A 20,533-nucleotide genomic window follows, 5' to 3' on the forward strand; every position below is an offset into this window, starting at 1 on the left:
TTATGTTATCTATGTTCTATTGTGAATAAAATATTGGCTTGTGATTTGATTCATTTTATTCAAATTTAAAAAAAAATAAATTCAGGTTGTAGTCTAAACATTCATATAAATATGATTTATAATATGATATAAAAATAATTTATTATACACTATAAAATTTAACTATATGGCCGTCATTGAGTCTGTCCTGTGTTCATCTATCAGCCACCAAATCAAACAGAAGGCAACTACAACAGACAATCAGGACTGCTGAGAAGATTATTTGTGCCCCCCTGTCCGACATCCATGAACTTTACACCTAGTGTGAGAAAAATGGCTAAGAAAATCACTTTGTACCCCACACAACCAGCCCACTTTCTCTTGAAACTGTTGCTCTCTGGATGGTGCTACAGAGCACTGAGTACCCGAACAGCCAGACACAAGAACAGCTTTTTCCTTTAGGCTGTCTTTCACCTGAACAGTTAAAACTTCCAACAGGGTCTCTTCATTGTACATATAACATTACAATAATATAATTATTTTGTTCACTTATTTATTATCTACCTCTGTATATTCATTCCACTTAAATTTGCACATGACTGTGTGTAGCACATTTGTACACATCCATTTCGCACATAACTGTACATCCATACATAGAATATCTACATATACGTAATTCTGTATATTGTGCATTTTATGTATGTTAATTGCTGTATTATATTAAGTTTTACTGCCTTTTTTATTATTGCATTATATACATTTTTATTGTTGTTATCCCTATGTATGTCTGTGCTTCTTTTTTCTGCACTGGAAGCTCCTGTCACCAAGACAAATTCCTTGTCTGTGTAAACATACTTGGCATTAATGCTCATTCTGAGTTGTTTACACTCACAATAAAAAAAAAAAAAAAACACTTGCAGGGAAAGAGTTAAAAAGACTGGCTTTTTCCTTTCAGAAACCTTTTCTGCTGACACCCCAAAATCGCCGTAGACAGGTTTTAGGTGGCTAAGAAACAAATGGCAGCATTTCAATTGTGTTTCCCTTACTGGGTCCAAGGGCAGGAGGGATCAGTCAGCCAGTATGGACAGTGTGGCTGCTCGTATTCCCCCTCGTAAGGACTGGGGGCCTGGGCACTGCACACTGTTTAAGGCAAAGACCATTCTGATGAAAATTGTCACTGTAGCGAGGTACAGTTATTAATCAATTTATGGATGAAATATGAATATCATAATTCAGAAAGCTTTATGACGTTCATATATCGACCCAACGGGGAATTAAACATATATGGTGAATTAACTACAACGAATTATAATCAATCACATATATGATTAGTTCTGGTTGAATAATTATGTGGAAAACTATCAGTTCGTCCACCGAAACGGACAATTATCCACAGATTATCATGACAGAAATGTTATTCTCGGGCCGAGAGACTAACTTTCTATCATAGCCTTCAAATATAGAGCAAGGATATTAGAATCAGAACGTTAAAGTGACTCGGTTGTTGCTAAAATGAGCAAGTGAACAAAAAGCATGGATAAAATGAGTTTAATATACGAAACGGGTAATACACAGGTTATACGGCTAAATGGACACAAGTAAATACAAATACATACAAAGTAGAGGGAAAGGCAGAAACGAAAGAGATGATCAAAGCAGGTCAAATTGCAACAGTTCACCTTTAAGAGCCAGCAAGGAAACTCAGTATTTAAGATCGTAAAAACGTTATACTTGCATAGGTTAGTCAGGGTGCTTGGAGTTTCGGAGCGCTCGGTTTGATAGTTGCTTCTTCTTCCGGAGGTTGTTTCGGCGAAGTTTCAAACGAAGGTTTAACTGTTGTAATATGACCGGAAAATAAAGAAGAGAGTCCGTCTTGACGGCAGGAACTCGTGCAGAAAACTTGTGCCACCAAAAGACGCGTGTCATGGTGTTTTAAAGACAACAAACCAGAACGCCTTACTGATAACGTCCTCCAATGATAGCGTTGCAATTTGGCGGGTTTCCACATTCCTTTGTCCTGTCTCCCGAATAAATTTATGGTATGTTGAATCAGTGCATTTCCTTCATAGTATTATTAAACATTGAACGATGCATTTGGCAGAAATGTAACGTACATGAGTGAATAGCTCGGATTCACAGCTTTACGGAGAGATCAAACTCGACAGGTGTCGCTCGTCATATAAAGAAGATACACTTTACACTCTATTACTATCGTTTAACATGAAAACTAACCTACTACAGTCAATTCTACGATTCTATACTAGTAACACATACATGCAGCGAGCACTACAATGGCAGGTACATTCATATTTGCAGGTATAATATTTGTGTATACAGTCTTTGTATGTGAGTGTGTGTCTGTGGGTGCGTGCGTGTATTTTCTCTTTTTATGATCGTTTGGAATTCGGGCCTGTCTTTCGAAACCCGATCCGTGGCGTTCGCATCTCCTTTGAAGTCACAGAGGAGAGGTTTGGGACTTATCGAAATAGTCATAAAAAGAAGGTCTCGTGATCCATTAGTGTCTGCCGGGCCGGAATCGATGTAAGATTTACAAACCAAAGTTCCGTGAATTGAGGCTTAAACACAGTTTATGGTGGGACCTGCTCATCCTTGAGACTGTGCAGACCCTACAGTTTCCCCCTTTCGGCCAGTGAGGTCCCCGTGCGGATCTCGTTGGACGGTAGCGAGGTCGGATGGCACAGATGTCGGACAGCAGGTGGTCCCTACTGGTCCTCGGTCTTTGGGTCGTCGAAGGGAGAGTCCATTTCGATGAGATTTGGTACGTTCTCCATGTTGGTGCCTCCTCTCCTTGGTTTCCTCTTGAAACCCCGGGGAAGGGCAGGCAGGCACTTGTCCATGGACGCTTGCATCCCCTTCATCCTCTTGAAAAGGATGAAGGCTAGGCCTAGGGTCAGTATGTATCCGATTGCCATGGAGAGGCAAAGGGCTGTGTCGGCGGCAGTCCAAGCTTGGGCTATAGGTGAGCTGGTCAGAATGGGCAGTCGGGAGAGTGCTTGGAGGGCGGCGTCGACAGGAGCAATGTCAATTAACTGGGACCCCCCTTTCTCAATCCTCAGTTCCAGCTCGGGGGCCAAAGTGAGGTTGTGGTTCATGAAAAAGGGTGGGATCTCCAGTTCTGACTGGTACTCCTCACTTGAGATGTGGTACAAGGCCAGGTCATCGAGGTGGAGGATGGCACCCAGGGGTACCTGGATCCACATGCTTTGACTGGGCAGGCTGACCCGAGTGGCAGTGTCGTGCTGATCGTAAGTCAGGGTGGCGGTGCGAGTGGGAGTGTTAACAAGCCATCGATTGCCCACAATCTCAGCTTGTGTTCCGACGATTTGGGTGCGAGGCTTGGCCTCGGCAGGGCAGCGTGTGTCGCTGATCATGGGCTGTAACCCGCAGATTCCTTCAGTATTGTCTCTGAGGAAAGGTTTGCTAGGGCAGAGGTAATGAATGTCTTTGGTCAAAACACACATGCGTAAATTGGGAGCCAGGTACAGTTGGGGGTTGCTGTCGTGGTATGCTACCACAGCTGGAGTGTGTATCTTGATGTGGGTGTTACCCTTCCAAAACCCGACATTGACAATGTCTTTGAGTCGGTAGATGTTATCTGGTTCGATGATAGGTAGGTTTAGGAGGAAGGCCAACTCCCTTTGTTCGGGGTCGACATGCAGTAGGATGGCACTACCCAGGGAGTAGGCAAGGTGGGTTTGGATAGGGTCCGTGGGTCTGACGGCAGCAGAGGCCAGCACAGTTTGTACGAGGCTCAGGGGTACGAGGTATGGGGGAATCCTTCCCATGGCCAGGTTGTCCATGGAGGAGCTCACTTCCCGCAGCATGTCCGTCATTAGAGCAGTGACGAGCTGAGTTTGGGCGAAGTCATTTTGGAAGACAGTAAACAGTTGCTTCCTTGAGTTCACCGTTTGGATCAGCAGGAAACTGTGAGTATAGAGAACCACCACAATACCTTTCCGGGATTTGCAGGTGGTTCGTAGTGTTTGGCTCTGTGTTGCGAGTTGTTTTCTCAGTGGTAGGCGGAGCTTGTTGCGATGCTGATGAGGGGAGCAGGCTGTGATGAGACTCAAGTCTCCCGGTTGGTACAGGTGCAACGGCAGTGGCACCTGCCGTGCCATCAGTAGTTCCGTGGGGAACACCTGAGTTGACTCCTGTATGGTGTCTGTGATGGCCATGAGCATCAGAGGAGGTTTTACAGTCCAGTCTTTGTGGTCGACTGACCGTGGAAACGTGACTCCTCGGTTTTGCAGTGGAGCTCGGTGCTTTGCGTTTGCAGTCTGGACGTGACGGCAAACTTGACATCCTCTGGCGTGCTCTGCCACATCTTGCTGCATGCTGGGCCAGTACGCCACTTGTTTTAATGTCTCATGAGTGATTCTGGTGCCATGGTGTTTGGCACATGGTGTGTTGTGGGCGTACATCAGTTCACCCCCTTTTGGCCCTGTGGCAGTACAAGCTTTGGCGCAGTGAGGACATCAGGGACATATTTTAGAAAGTTCACTCCCACACGCAGCATGTGGTTGGACTCATGTAGTCGTTTGTGGCCAGGGGCCGTCGTGGGACCATATGCCGTGAACGGGAGGTTGGAGGGGTCTGAGTGGTGGCGCAAAACATTTCGCATGGAAGTGTTGGCAAGTTTGGTTGTCAGTGGCAGTGGCAGTAAGGTGGGAAATGTTGCAGGAACAGTCCGCTGGCTGCGGGTTGTTGTTGCCACACTGAGGGTGGGTGAATGGGGTGGGTGTGACCATAGCTTGTTATGCAGTGTGCCAGCCTTGGCAAGGGCATTAGTTTGGTCGTTCAAGCCTTTGTCACGCCCTGGTTGCTTTAAGCATCTTTTCACCTTTTCCCCGTAAGTGATCGTGTCGTGTGTTTGGGTGATGTCATCACGTGTTTGGAACATGTGTTGACGTTTCACCTGCTTGTTGCATTTAGTCTTGAAACCAGTTTGTTTCCAGCCCAGAAGATGGTATGTGAAACAAGATCTAGCATAGTGTGCGTCTGTGCACATGAGTCCTCTGATGTTATGGACAGAGGAGACTTGAAGGGTTATGAGGGTAGCTGCTGCTTCACCATACTGACGTGACTGGGGACCCCACCTGCCGTTCTGTGGTTGGCAGGGTTGGTTGTTTAACCATCGTACCCCTGCACTTGCCTGTAGGATGCCCTCATGGCTGTAGGAACGTCCATCGACGTAGGCCGTGGGCATTCCTTGGCACGCATTCTCTTTGAGGTACCTGTGACAGGTTGGTTGCTGTTGTTGGGGTACCATTATCTCAAGTGTCAATGCTGGTGTGCTGTTATAGCCGTTTTGGCAGGCAGCTGAATCTCCGCTCCGTGCAGACTTGTGCTTTCTGGCACGTCGTGGCAGTGGCACTTGCTGGTTCAGCTTCCTGAAGTCGCTGGTGGGTCGCCACTTGCTGTCTGGTTTGACAATGGACCAGGTAGGGACTGAATAGGTGCTGTTGCATGGGCAGGTGACACCTTTTTCTTCCATGAAACGACTAGTTTCCTGCACTGGTTCATGTGAGGCAATAGGACCATTGTACTGTTTGATGCAGGTGGGAGGAGTGTTTGGGTGTGTGGAAACACCCATTGTATGAAAGTTAGTGAGGCCACAGTCTAAAGAGTCTTTGGCAAATGACACTCTGGATTTGTTCAGGAACTGTTGAAGTTTTTGACAGTCTGCATCATTCTTTGGGACATTTGCATTTTTCTGGATCTGTTGGCCTTTAGGCTCAAACCTTGGGAATGGCTCCTCTGTTGTGGGGTTAGCTGTCAGGTTGGCTGTCAGTGGTGCAGCGCCTTTTTGAGTTTCGCAGGCAGGCTGGTCAGAGACTGTGGGTACTGCAAGGTGTTTGTCCTCCATCAGCTCCGTTCTGTGCACCTGTTCTGTGGGTACCAGTTTGATGGGGGTGATGGAGATGCTCTTGAAGGATGCTGTGAAACTTGTGTTGCTTAAGCTTCCTTCTGGGGCCATGGCAGCTGGTATTAAGTTAATGACTGTTAACCTGAGTTCAAAGTCATAGGGGCTGTGGTCCATTATCCATTCTAGATGATAGGCTTTGGGAATGCTGATGTCTGTGACCATGCATTCGTTGAGCCAACTGTGGACTACATAAGATGACACTTCAGTTAAGGGTGTGGCTTTTAGAGTGAGTCTAAGTTCCACGCCTTCAGGTGAAAGTGTGAAGGAGCCCAGCATGTGGCTTAAGGTTTGACCACATTGCCTGTTGAGCCAAACAGCACCCCCTTTGGTGTAAGGTGGTACCACAGTTTCCTGTGTGTGGAGCCAAACAGCACCCCCTTTGGTGTAAGGTGGTACTACCGTTTCCTGTGTGTGGAGCCAAACAGCACCCCCTTTGGTGTAAGGTGGTACTACAGTTTCCTGTGTGTGGAGCCAAACAGCACCCCCTTTGGTGTAAGGTGGTACTACAGTTTCCTGTATGTGGATCAGGATGCAGACCTCTTGGGTGGTCTGGCCTGACAGGAAGTTGGCAGTGTTGACAGGGACAACAGGAAGCTGTACAGTCATTGGGGCCCACGACAACTCATTTGCACTGTCCGTGTGAGCATTAGAGTGCATCAGGAGGTCTGGAAGGACCAGGAAGGGATGGGTTAAATGCCGGTTGTTCCATTTGCAGTTCAAAACGCAGATGTCCTTGACAGTCATCATGGTTGGCAGACGAAAGTCTAGTGGAAAGTGTGTTTGCTTGTTGACAAATGGGAGGTCCGGTGTTCCTTCACTGAGAGCACTTAACAGCGTGTGGCTGAAGGCTGAGTTGTCTGCCCACAGTGTGGGAATAATGTCTGTGGTTGTTAAGCCGTTCAGCTGCAGGTCTGGTGTGACCTTGGGGCAGAAGGAGTCAGAGTCTGTGGTGAGCTGAAAGGTGCAGAGGAGCGAACTTGAACTTTGCCCTGGTGCTGAGACGGGGTTCCCGCAGCTAGCTGTGGGGTTTCCCGTGACCTCTGTGACCTGACAGTCTGGCTCAGATGACCTGGGTGACTGGAAAGGCCGCGGTTCTCGTACTTGAGCCCAAATTTTCAGCTGTCTGAAGTCCAATAGGGGCTCAAAGCGATCTAGCAAATCTTTGCCAATGAGCAGGGGAAACGTGTCCATCGGTGAGATGTATACGGGGTGTACCAAACTCATTGGACCGATGGTTAGATGAATGGGAGCTATTTGTTCAAGTTGGATCTCAGTTTGGCTGTATGACTGCACATTTAGCTCACATTTTTGTGATTTAAGAGTTCGATTTTGTTTCTTTGCTTCATGTCTGAGTCTTTCAAAAAGGTTAGTTGACATCAAAGTTAGGTCTGCTCCCGTGTCTACAAGGGCCTCAATCCTCACATCATTTTCCACAGTGATGGCTATGTACAGCTTTCGGGCCACCCCCTTTTCGATAAGGTTTCCCAGGAGTCTTGGTACCGGGGCTTGGGTGCTGACCGATAAGCAAGTGGGGCTGGTGTTATGTGATTCGTTTGGGAGGCAGACAACCAAAACGGCACTTTCTGGTACCGTGGCGTCCTGGTCGTCGGTGGGTTGATGTGAGCTGGTTTGCTCGGAGTGTGCGGTTGTTGGCTGAGGTGACTGTGTGATGAGGTCACTCTGTGATGTACTAACTGACTGTGTGGTAAGTCTCTGGTCAACTGTGAGTTGGGTGTGAGGTTGTGTTAAAGGGCTGTCAGGGCAGACGTTAGGGGCAGACCTTGCTTCTAGTCATAAGGAGTCTGACTTGTCCTTCTTTTTGGGCTTTTTCTGGATCAGCTCTTTCAGGACTTTCAGAATCTCCGCAGACTCAGACATAACTGCGTTGCTCGACTCCTGTGAGGGCTCGGACTTGGACTTGTTTGATGCACATCGAGAGGCCTTCTGTCTTTGGCGATTGGGGCTTGAGGCTCTATCCGATGAAGGCCTGCCATTTCTGGGTCGCCGGCTGGTCTCCCATGCGGCCCCGCCCCTTTGGTTGCTGGCTGGATGTGGCCTGTCCCAGAATCTTTCAGAGTGTCCGCTCTGGTGCTTGGGACGGGCGCCCTCGTAGTGAGGCTGCCCTCTGCTGGCTGGGAACTGTCTTGCCTCTCGGTTGAACGGTCTGTCACTGTGGTGTGTGTGTGCGCCCTCTAGGACCAGTTCTGGGCAGTGATCAGAGACCGGGTAGATGGTTGGATTTTTAACAGTCTTTTCAGATATGGCCCTTTGCTTGGAATAAGCTTTGTAGGCTAAATCTCGCAGCTGTTGAATAGACATACTTCGTGGGCAGGCCAGGACTCCCAGATGATGACTTACTGCAGTGTGCAGGTTTCTAAGAAACAAAGTCTTAAAGTTGAAATCTTCCTCCATTCCTGGTTCGTTGCGTGCTCCGAAGTAGGCCTTTCGTATACGGTTGTAATATGCTTGTGGAGTTTCCAGTCGGCCCTGTTTAAGATCCATGGCCGCGAGGAGCCCTTGGTCCGATTCAGGGTCAGAAAACTCTTTGATCAGAGCCTGTCGCAGCAGCTGGTAGTCTGCTTTGACAGCTGCTGGCTGCCGATCCAGGAAGCTGCGCACGTCACGGCTGGACGTGATGCGGAGTAGATACAACTTGTCCCATGCACTCACGTTGGCCACATTTTGCAACAGGAAGTCAATGTCTTGCAAATACGCGTGCACGTCGACACCCCCTGCTGGGTTTGGAGTGAAAGTGGGGATATTCTTTGCTAGCTTGTCCAGCTCTTTGGGAATCACGCCATAGCTCGCAGCGCGGCTTTTCTGGGGTGGCTCCCATCCCTTTGCTCCTGACCATGGTTCTTGGAGGCTGGATGTTTTTGGCAGTGGGCTTTCACCCCCTCGCGAACTAGGGACTCTTGACTGGGGCACTTAGGTCCAGTGGCTAGAGGGAGCTGCATGGCATGCAAGTCTCCTCCCAATTCGCTTTGCAGTTTATAGGAATGCTTTAGTTCTCGGTGCACAGTGTCCAATTCATCTCTAAGATAGTCTCTTTGCTGTTTCAGAGCAGTGATCTCACTTCGGGCCAGTTTAAGGTGATTTTCACAGGCCCGGGCTTTAGCATCTCTTTCTTTCAGTTCAATCTCTGCTCTTGCTAGGAGAGCTTCACCTTGCTGGAGTTTTCCAGTTAGTTCCTCTATGGATTGCTTTTCCATCTGCTCTCTGCGCCCCGTCTCCAAGTGGAGCTCTTCGAGGGCCTTTTGGAGTCTCTCGACTTCCTCCTGTAGCTCAGGATCAGATTCCTCCGCTGTCCTACGCTGATCTGGGGTTTCGAGGAGTAGCTGATCAAGACGATGTTGGGTCTGAGCCTGGTTCCTCCGGGCTTCCTCAGCCTGGAGCTTGAGCGCCGCGACTTCCTGCTCCAGAAGTGCGTTGCTCCTTTCATTGAGCCTTGCCTGGGCGATGAGGTTGTGGGCGAGGCCTCCGATGAGTCTTGCCCATTCTTTGTGACTGTAGCTCTGCATCGGATCGTGGGCCATCAGTCGATTCAAGTCCCCGTCCAGCTGCTCGCGGCTCAGATGCTGGAGGTCGCCGGCGGCATTGGGCAGGAACGGGTTGGTCATGACGCCCAGCCAGGTCTCGAGATGGTCCCAGTGGGTGTCAGGGCTGGATGCTCGTGACATAGTGGCTTCTACTGTTGACGAGAGAAAAACAGCACAACAAAGACAAGAACCAATGCAAGCTTGTGCAGGGATTAGCGGTTACGTAATACGTAATTAGATAATTCTTTTGTGTGGTTCCAGTTAACTGGTGCAGACAGTTAGTGGAAGGTAGGTTTGACACTTAATTGTCAAACCAAGAAGGACCACGTAGGTCAATTTGTGTGAGTGAGTGCCGGATTTAACTATAGATTTTGACAGGCGGTAGTTCTAAGAGTCCTTTGGCGACTCTCGCTGCTCGGTCGTCTATCTATTACTCAGTTTTCCGTGGTGGCTCTCACAGGTTCTGCTTCTACGTGAACTGAAAGAAACAAACACAGCAGAAAAGAAAACAGAACAGAGTGGATGCAATTAAATGAGAAATAGAGCAGTAAACAAAATAGAAAGGAATAGACGTAGAATAGCAATAAAACAAAATGTGAAGGGCTAAAGGGGAGAAATTGAGCTTAAACTTCCTATCGCCTCTGGGATTATGACGGGGCCAGGCGAGGGCGCCGTTGAGTCATAAAACTGAGAGGGAGGGTATGGCTTAAAAGTAACAGCGTTGGCCAGAACCTAAAGGAATGAAAGATATGTAATATCTTGTAGTTTTCACTAAGGGAAGGGACTGTACGTTGTTACTCTAGGCCTGGGGTGAATTGCGAGTGCCCAGATGAGAACTCAGTGACGGGGCAGCCTCTCCTAGACGTTCCCACACCCGACTGCGGTGTCCGCGGACGTCCTGTCCTTCTTGCACCACGACGCAGCCTCTCAAACAGTGACCTTCAGCACAATTGCGTTTTCAGGCGAGGTATTAACGCCGACGGCCAGATTGGCAGGTCAAAATTGAATTTTTCCCAACCCCTGAGTCTGACCCCGCAGGCAGTTACTCAAAGGGCGGTTCTGTCGAGCAGAAACAGGGAAATTAAACAAAATTGCCTTGGGTTCCAACTGGACTCGTCGCCTCCCTGCACCTGACACACCCAACCTGCTAATGTCTCTGCGTGCTGCCCGTGGTGTGAGGCCAGAAACGTCCTGCGATTCACACACAGGCACGTGTCAGATTCGCCAGGCCAGGCAACTCCACTTCACTGGAACCCACTGGAACAACCGTCAACTCACCACCGGGTGCTAGAGGGCCTTGTCTGCGAGTACACAAACAGTCAAGTAAACACAACTTAATTGTACATTCAAATCTCAATTTAAATCTTGTTTAAACCAAATTTAAATAATCAAGTGTGTAGGATAACAGGATAGGGGTCTTAACTGAGCTGGAAGCCAGACAAAAGGCAAAATAAAACAAAACAATTCAGATGCATTTGATTCAAATTTGAATTAAAGCCTGTTCAATTAAATTTAAACCAGTGCATAGAAATAGAATGGGAAAGGAGAGAGAAAAGAAAAACACAATTCAGAGGCACTTGATTCAAACTTGAATTGAACTCTTGCTCAATTAAATTGAAATAAATGCACAGAAGAACAGCGTGGGGCAAAGAGAGGAGAAAGCCTTCCCTATTTGTGAATTCCCTAAAGAGGAGTGCTTCTTGGTAAGCAGAATGCCAACTGATTGACACTACTTAATCTTAAATTACAATTGAATGTTGTTCAATTAAATTTAAAAATAAGTGTATGAAATAAGGGAGGCTTGGGTGTGTGTGTGTATGTTATTGCCAGCCAATAACATACAGGACACAGGACTAAGAGTGAATAGAATACGGCATTAAGTAATACAAGGGAAAGAATTTCCGAAGTAAATAACGCAAAATAAATAAACAAACAAACAAAAAAACAATTACTAATAAAATAACATAAAATAAAATAAAATAATAACTCAAGAGAAAGAGAGGGAGAAGAACCAACAAAACTGAGTTAAACCAAAGGAGTAGAATGGAGTAACATAAAATAAAAATAGAATAGAATAGAATAGAATAAGTCTGTGACCAAAGGAACCAAGGAGAGGAAAGGACACACAGCTGGCAGGGAATTGACTTCCGGATCCGTCCACACGGGGGAGCACTTCCAGGAAGTGAATTCTCTGGTTGGAAGGGCAACTTAATCTAAATTAAAAATTTAAAACGTGTTTAAACCAAATTTAAATAAGTAAACCACCTTCCAAAAACGATTGGAAAGCATAACCATCAACAAACAGTTATAACAGCAACGTTGAAGTAGTCACGGGCGAATTTGGAGACAATTCAGTTCAAAGTACGGAGAGCAGCTTTAACTCAGAACGTCCACACGGTGGCGTTACTGAGTCCACACAACAGTGAAGTAGGGGGTGCCCCACCTGGACAGACTGCCCTCTGGCGTCTGGTCAGCGTTACTGCATCCACCTCTGTGATATTTTTAAATTAGCGTTTCAGCTGATCTAACTGCACATATCACATACAAACTCTTTTTAGAATCTCGGCGGATTCTTCTGTGCCAGTTCACTGGACTGGTGCAACCTTTTATCCTAAGTATAAAACTTTGGAACCTCGGGGTTTAGTGACCCCGTTTTTGCACAAATTTTAGTGCACAAATATGTAACTGCAGGATAATTCACTGCTGTTATTAGTCACGCTGGATCAGGGCGTTTTTTCGACTGGCTCCAACTTTACAAGTCAAATCGGATAAAGCAGGTAAACTGTTTTCTGATTAGACTTGTATTTGGTAACGTCTTTTGGGTAGCTAGTCCAATTAGTTACCAAGGGAGCGAGACGCTATTTTTGAATAATTGGACGACACAAATAATTCAATTAAAATAGCGGCAGATAAGGCCTTTTGCAGAGATTAAATAGGAAACTCGCTACAAAATCTCGTTTCAGAACACGCTTAATGACGATCAATTCGTTTCATTCAAGCGGAAATTAATATTCAAAACTGTAACTTACTGCAAAGATTGTCGTCCTTCACAGATAAGAGCTTGACATATTAATGGACTGCAGTGTATTTCACGTTCAACAATTTACTACCGTGTTTTTAGACACAAAAAGCAGCTTGTTAACGGTGAGTAGTGTGAGGACTCGTGCGTCTTCTCACTGAATAAAGCGCGCATGAACATTAAATCACACACCAATTATTCTACCTTGCTTTTTTTTTTCAACAACCAAGTTTAAAACGATGCCCGCATTCTCCACCAAATAAATGTAGCGAGGTACAGTTATTAATCAATTTATGGATGAAATATGAATATCATAATTCAGAAAGCTTTATGACGTTCATATATCGACCCAACGGGGAATTAAACATATATGGTGAATTAACTACAACGAATTATAATCAATCACATATATGATTAGTTCTGGTTGAATAATTATGTGGAAAACTATCAGTTCGTCCACCGAAACGGACAATTATCCACAGATTATCATGACAGAAATGTTATTCTCGGGCCGAGAGACTAACTTTCTATCATAGCCTTCAAATATAGAGCAAGGATATTAGAATCAGAACGTTAAAGTGACTCGGTTGTTGCTAAAATGAGCAAGTGAACAAAAAGCATGGATAAAATGAGTTTAATATACGAAACGGGTAATACACAGGTTATACGGCTAAATGGACACAAGTAAATACAAATACATACAAAGTAGAGGGAAAGGCAGAAACGAAAGAGATGATCAAAGCAGGTCAAATTGCAACAGTTCACCTTTAAGAGCCAGCAAGGAAACTCAGTATTTAAGATCGTAAAAACGTTATACTTGCATAGGTTAGTCAGGGTGCTTGGAGTTTCGGAGCGCTCGGTTTGATAGTTGCTTCTTCTTCCGGAGGTTGTTTCGGCGAAGTTTCAAACGAAGGTTTAACTGTTGTAATATGACCGGAAAATAAAGAAGAGAGTCCGTCTTGACGGCAGGAACTCGTGCAGAAAACTTGTGCCACCAAAAGACGCGTGTCATGGTGTTTTAAAGACAACAAACCAGAACGCCTTACTGATAACGTCCTCCAATGATAGCGTTGCAATTTGGCGGGTTTCCACATTCCTTTGTCCTGTCTCCCGAATAAATTTATGGTATGTTGAATCAGTGCATTTCCTTCATAGTATTATTAAACATTGAACGATGCATTTGGCAGAAATGTAACGTACATGAGTGAATAGCTCGGATTCACAGCTTTACGGAGAGATCAAACTCGACAGGTGTCGCTCGTCATATAAAGAAGATACACTTTACACTCTATTACTATCGTTTAACATGAAAACTAACCTACTACAGTCAATTCTACGATTCTATACTAGTAACACATACATGCAGCGAGCACTACAATGGCAGGTACATTCATATTTGCAGGTATAATATTTGTGTATACAGTCTTTGTATGTGAGTGTGTGTCTGTGGGTGCGTGCGTGTATTTTCTCTTTTTATGATCGTTTGGAATTCGGGCCTGTCTTTCGAAACCCGATCCGTGGCGTTCGCATCTCCTTTGAAGTCACAGAGGAGAGGTTTGGGACTTATCGAAATAGTCATAAAAAGAAGGTCTCGTGATCCATTAGTGTCTGCCGGGCCGGAATCGATGTAAGATTTACAAACCAAAGTTCCGTGAATTGAGGCTTAAACACAGTTTATGGTGGGACCTGCTCATCCTTGAGACTGTGCAGACCCTACATCACCTCTCGGGCAGCTGGATAGAATAGAAGTCCCAGTGCCAAGGTGTTCAGGTATCAAAGGCTGACACCCTTGTGAGGCTCTTCTATCAATCCCACCATCTTCAGTGATTCTTGGGAGAGTATCCTCAGGTGGGGTTCCCGCCCCATCTCCGTTCAGCAATTTTGCTGGAGAATGGTGCCCACCCCCTCTTTGGAGGGTATCAAGGCATGTTATTTTCCCCACAAGGTCGGGCACTCCACTTTCAATGGGTCTCCGATTGTAAGTGTGAATCATACTCTGAGGATATACAGGTTCATGATGTTAGCATTTCAGCTTATCATATCTCAAACTTAATCTCAGGATTGGTTTGTCATGATAGATCTGTAAGATGCATATTTTCATACTGAACCACTGAAACCAGGAAGTTTCTCAGTTTTGCTTTTGGGGGTGAAGCATACCAATATTGAGATCTTCATTTCAGCCTAGCCTTAGTATTAGTGATTGGTAATGATACTATAGATTCTTTGATTGCGTTACCTGCTGACTCACTGTTGTTTGTTTGTTTTACATACGTGACAAGACACCTGATGCAAAGAGAGCCAAGGCAAACAAGCACACAAGCTACAGGCAGTCCACTCTGACATGGAAGACAGAGACTGATGTTAACATGGTTTCACAGACTCTGAGATTACTGCCCGCATGGGAACCTGGACCACAACTAAGGTCACATTCCCCCCTTTTCCTTTCTTTTTTTTTTTTTGTGAGAGTGCATTGCCAACTGCGCCATAACACCAATGCTCCGGCTGCCAGGGTTACTGCAAACAGCTGCAAATATAAATGGAGAGATGTCAGCATCAGCTGTACTGCTACATTGGGCTTCTATTCTGCATGGACATGGTGAAGGTGAGCTCCATCAGGGATGAGTAAAGGGACAGAGCAGTCTTTTCTCTTTGCAACAGTTATGTCAAGGGACATAACTCAGCCAAATGCAGACAAGGAGAATGACAGAAAGAGGCACACAGCTGAGCATGACCATCTGTTTAGGGTAAAACCCCTCATGGACCCTATATGTCATGCTTGCAAAGATATCTTTCATCCTAGAAGAAATTTTGCTGTGGATTAAAGAATGGTGGCATGCAGAGAAAACAGGAATGACACAGCACATGAAAGCCAAGCCAGCCAGGTGGGCTTTGAAGTTCTCCCTGCACTCTCATCAAATGGATACAGTGTGGACTTTTCGGTGTACACAGGAAAGAGCCAGGCCATGGACTGGACTGTCATTATGTCTCTTTTGAACAGTAAAATTTGTGTGCTCAAAACTGTGCCTTTGACACTTACTATTTACATTTTGATTGCACTATTTTGTAATTAAACTCCATACAAAACAATCTTTTAGTCTACTCACATTCTTTCTTCAGACTGTCTCACATTATCCCATCTTGATAGGCCCATTAAGGAAGGGTCTTTGCCTACACAGGTGTGAAACTCATGATTATTCATGACCAGTGGTGTGCACAGACCTCCGGAAGGGCAGGGAAGGAAGCGTGTTCCGGGGGAATGCGGGAGCACCGCGATGCAACCGCAAAGGTCACTTTTACGTTCGCGATCAAACTTTCACGCCACTGTTCATGACCATTGACACTCCCTCACAAACTTTTTAATCCAAAAAGTGTCTCACAAAAGTTAAATAAATATATTGTTTTATGTGAATGAGTGGGTATGATGATTTGCATACCATTTTGTAGCAAAATCTCTGGTCTATAACAGTGGTTCTCAACTCCAGTCCTCGGGACCCACTGCTCTGCACATTTTGTATGTCTCTCTTATCTGACACACAATTCAGTTCATGCAGACTCTCCTAATGAGCTGATGATCTAAATCAGGTGTGTTAAATAAGGGATACATACAAAATGTGCAGAGCAGTGGGTCCCGAGGACTGGAGTTGAGAAACACTGGTCTACAAAATACAGTACTCAAAAGGTTTGTGAACAAATGTTCAGTATGTGTTTTATGGCCTAAGTTCAATGTCTTAAAAAAAAAAATACTAGCTACGCACAATCCTGATTTCCACAATCTTGATTAGTACAACAAAAATGTATTGAATTTTCCTATATTTTTTTATTATTTAAATGAAATTTTTACATTGCTTTCTTTCCTGATTTCAGGTATCTTATCGTGCCAAGCAAGGAATGATCCACTTCGCTGTGGTGAAGATAGCAGCGGTTTGGATTCTGGCCTTCCTTCTCTATGGACCGGCCATCTTGTTCTGGGAGCAGCTGACAGGCAGGAGTCGTGTACCAGACAACGAGTGTTTTGCTGAGTTCTACTACACCTGGTACTTCCTGCTTTCTGCTTCAGTGGTCGAGTTTTTCTCACCTTTTTTATCAGTGGCTTTCTTCAACATCAGCATCTACCTCAGCATCCGTCAGAGGAGACTCGGCAGTAAAAAAGAATCCTGTCCTCCGAAATGCCAGGATGCTACAGCTCTACAGGGGAAGAAGACCCGCATGAGCGTACGAATCTGCTGGAACTCACAGACACTCAAAAAGTCAAGCACTTCAGACAGCGAGAAGCGCTCGGAAAGCGAAGGTCTGTCAATGCGGTGTGTTCAGCGCTCACGTCTAAGGCAGGACAAGAAGATTGCTAAATCTTTGGCAATAATCGTGTGTGTTTTCGCAGTGTGCTGGGCACCGTACACTCTGCTAATGATTGTGCGAGCGGCGTGTAGAGGTGACTGTGTGGCACATCACTGGTATGAGGTGACGTTCTGGCTGCTGTGGCTGAACTCAGCAATCAACCCATTCCTTTACCCTCTGTGCCACAGCAGCTTCCGTAGGGCCTTCTTCAAGATCCTGTGTCCACGGCAGAGGTCCACCATTCCCCTGACAGACCATCCATCCAGCACACACAGATAGTCTGAATGATCTAAGGACACCACACATGTATTAAAGACAGTGTAAAAAAGAGGGTTTAAGTGCCTATACATTTAAAGGAATGTTCCTGGTTCAAAACAAGTCCGTTGACAGCATTTGTGTAGCATAAAAAAAGCCATTAGACTTTAATGTAATGGCCCGGTTTCACTGACAGGGCTTAGCCTATAAAGCAACGAGAATACTTTTTGTGCGCCATAAAAACAAAATAATTACTTTTCAACAATTTGTAGTGATGGCCGATTTCTGCTTCGAAGCCTTACCAATATTTTGTTTTTAATCAGTTGTTCGGAGCACCAAAGTCGCGTGATTTCAGCAGTTTGAAATTTTGATACGCGATCCGAATCGTAAAGCTTCGTAGCAGTGTTTTGAAATTGGCCATCACTAGATATTGTTGAAAATTATTATTTTTATTTATTTATTTATTTATTTTTAAGTGCACAAAAAGTATTCTCACTGCTTTATAAAATTAAGGTAGATCCACTGTACTCACATGAACTGTTTTAAATATGTTTTGAGTACCTTTTTGGATCTTGAGAGGTTCGGTGACATTGCTGGCAATAGAGGCTTCACTGAGCCATCAGATTTCATCAAAAATATCTTAATTTGTGTTCCGAAGATGAACGAAGGTCTTACGGGTGTGGAACAATATGAGGGTATTAAATTACATTATTTTTTTGTTGAACACTGTTGATTATTTGAAATCAACCCAAAAAAACCCACCCCTCTCTTCATTGCTCCGCCTCCAAAACGCACACTCCAATCCTAACCACCCTGCTCAGAGTCAGCCTCAAACCCCAGCCCGATCATTGCTGGCATGCGAGGCGAAAGCACTACCAATGGAGCTAAACACCTCGTTCTCTAGCAATTGTCACAGTGCAGTAGAATAACTGCAAAAAAACACATGGAATGCGAGTGGATGTCTGTTTATCACAGCTGACGCACAACGCTTCATGAAAAATAAAGCACAGATGATGAACGAACGACAAGGAAGCACAAAAAATGAACATACAGTACACACGAGTAAATACAAACAAGAGTTTGTTGTTAATCGCCAACAGCACAGCAGCTCCAGACAATCAAAACTCAGGGCCCTATTTTAACGATCTAAATGCAAAGTGTAAAGCGCACGGCGCAGGTGCACTCAGGGCGTGTCCAAATCCACTTTTGCTATTTTAACGACGGAAAAACGGTCCATTTTTTCAAATGGGTTGTCCCTATTCTCTTAATGAGTAATGGGTGTAACTTTCAATAAACCAATCAGAGTGTCATCTCCCATTCCCTTTAAGAGCGAGATGTGCTCGCGCCATGACTGATTGCTATTTACATGGCGGAATTTGTTGGCGGAAAAGCTGAACGCTTTTCAAGCGAAGAAACCGATCTGCTCGTGCGCGAAGTTAATGCGGGCTTGCAAATGCAGGCTTTCAGGAAAATGCGAACGGCGCCGGACGCAAAGTAGCAAACACACTTGCGCTGCGCCGGGTGTATTATAGCGCCCTCAGTGTTACTTACATGATAAGGAATCAAAGCAGCCTCCGCGTCTCTTTTCAGGCCTTCCCGCTTAGCTCTCTCTAGCACTAGAAAGCTTATCTAATATAAACGTGAGTCCTAAAGCACTTGCCCAGTCATAAATCTTCAATTCCAGTGATATTCTTTTGAGCTGTTTTGTATTGTGTCCTATCTCTCGTTCTGCAGGGTTTTTTTTTTTCTTATTATTTTCAAATTTCCTTTCTCCTCGACCATCATACGCCCCCAATGCTGATTGGTTAGATGTTTGTTGTTGGTATTGGCCAACTAACTTCCAAACAGTGTATTGGAAATAATATTGAGTCCACCTTTAAGCCTTGTCTGTGAAACTGGGGGAATATCTGACATTAGGCTGGTGTCATTACTTAACCTTTTTCATGAAACATATACAATTGTTCAACTTCACTGTTATGACAATGTATGGATATGTAAGCCAGGAAACGTATGCACATAACCAGAAGTTCATACACCTAGAAAAGTAGATGCACTTCAAAAAAGTTTTTATTTTTCATTTCTTTAAAGGGGTCATGACATGGATTATTTTATTATTATTATTTTAATACATTCCCTGAGGTTTACTTATAGTGAACTATTAATAATGAACTACAAATTTTGTTTGTTCATTTGTTTTGCACATATATACATATATATAATATATGATTATTTTCAATCCTCATTTGATCCTTTGTCTGAAATTATTTTTTAGGGGGCATCTCCTTTAAGGCTTGTCAGTAAATGTTATCATTGTCATGACTAGCTAATGTCATTGCATAGAAAACAGTATCAACGGCCACTCTCTATTGCATGCGAGTCAAAATGAATTCAGTGAGACAAATTTGATTTCTCGTGTCATAACCCCTTTAAAGTGTTTTAACAAAAATACAAGCTTCACATTAATGCTTTTATCCCTTCCAGGATGCCAGTCTGGTTTATGAAACAAAATGATATAGTGGTTGGACATTATGCTAGCTATAGATAAAACTAAATTAAATTAAATTATTTTGAACTGAGAACATTCCTACATTGATAATAAATAAATGATTATAAATGATGATAAACACATGATGATACTTATGAAAATTAGTCCAGCAGGGGAGACCAGAGATTGCAACAATAAAGTCAGTTGTAACTGCACCAGTTCCTGGGATAAGCTGGAGCCATCATAGTGTACATTATGTATAGTTTTTGTTCCTAGTGTCACATGTGCCAAGAATATATTTACATTGTGTATTTATATTTACAGTGGCAAAAAAAGTATGTGAACCACTTGCAGAATCAGTAAAAATGTGAATAATTTTAATAAAATAAGAGAGAACATACAAAATGCATGTTATTTTTTGTTTAGTACTGTCCTGAGTAAGATATATTTTACATTAAAGATAGAATTTAATTAAAGAATTTAGTTCACAATACAAAACAATAGCTGGATTTTTTTAAAATAACCCCATTCATAAGTATGTGAACCATTGATTCTTAATATTTTTTTAATTCAAATATCAAGGTAAATTGTACTTAATTTTTCTTCTGGGAAACATGCAAGTATCTTCTGTTGCTTCCGAAGGGCAGTGCTAAATGTAAAACAATGATATTTAAACAAAATAAGACAAATTGTGACATCTTCATCCTGTTCAAAAGTTTTCACCCCCCGACTCTTAATGCATTGTGTTTTCTTATGGAGCATCAGTGAATGTTTGAACCTTTTTTAATAGTTGTGTTTGAGTCCCTCAGTTGTCCTCATTGTGAAAAGACGGATCTCAAAATCATTTAGTCACTGCTGTAAAGGGTTCAAATATTCAAAAAACGCTTGAAAACTGAAGAATCTGCAAGACCTGAAGGATTTTTCTGAAGAACAGAGCTCAGTTTAACTGCACAGAACAAACAAGAGATTCGTGA

The 20,533-nt window shown here is 44.2% G+C and overlaps 1 protein-coding gene across 1 annotated transcript in view; it reads left to right on the plus strand.

Annotated features, from left to right (window-relative positions):
* Positions 1-17,098, plus strand: part of LOC137003381 (histamine H3 receptor) — a 51,951-nt gene extending 34,853 nt beyond the window's left edge. Inside the window, exon 3 of the mRNA XM_067363514.1 lies at positions 16,349-17,098. Coding sequence (XP_067219615.1) covers positions 16,349-17,098 — 750 coding nt within the window. The remainder of the gene's footprint in view (positions 1-16,348) is intronic.
* The last annotated feature ends 3,435 nt before the right edge of the window (positions 17,099-20,533 follow it).

Source organism: Chanodichthys erythropterus, chromosome 16 (genome assembly GCF_024489055.1).
Source record: "Chanodichthys erythropterus isolate Z2021 chromosome 16, ASM2448905v1, whole genome shotgun sequence".
Taxonomy (NCBI): domain Eukaryota; kingdom Metazoa; phylum Chordata; class Actinopteri; order Cypriniformes; family Xenocyprididae; genus Chanodichthys; species Chanodichthys erythropterus.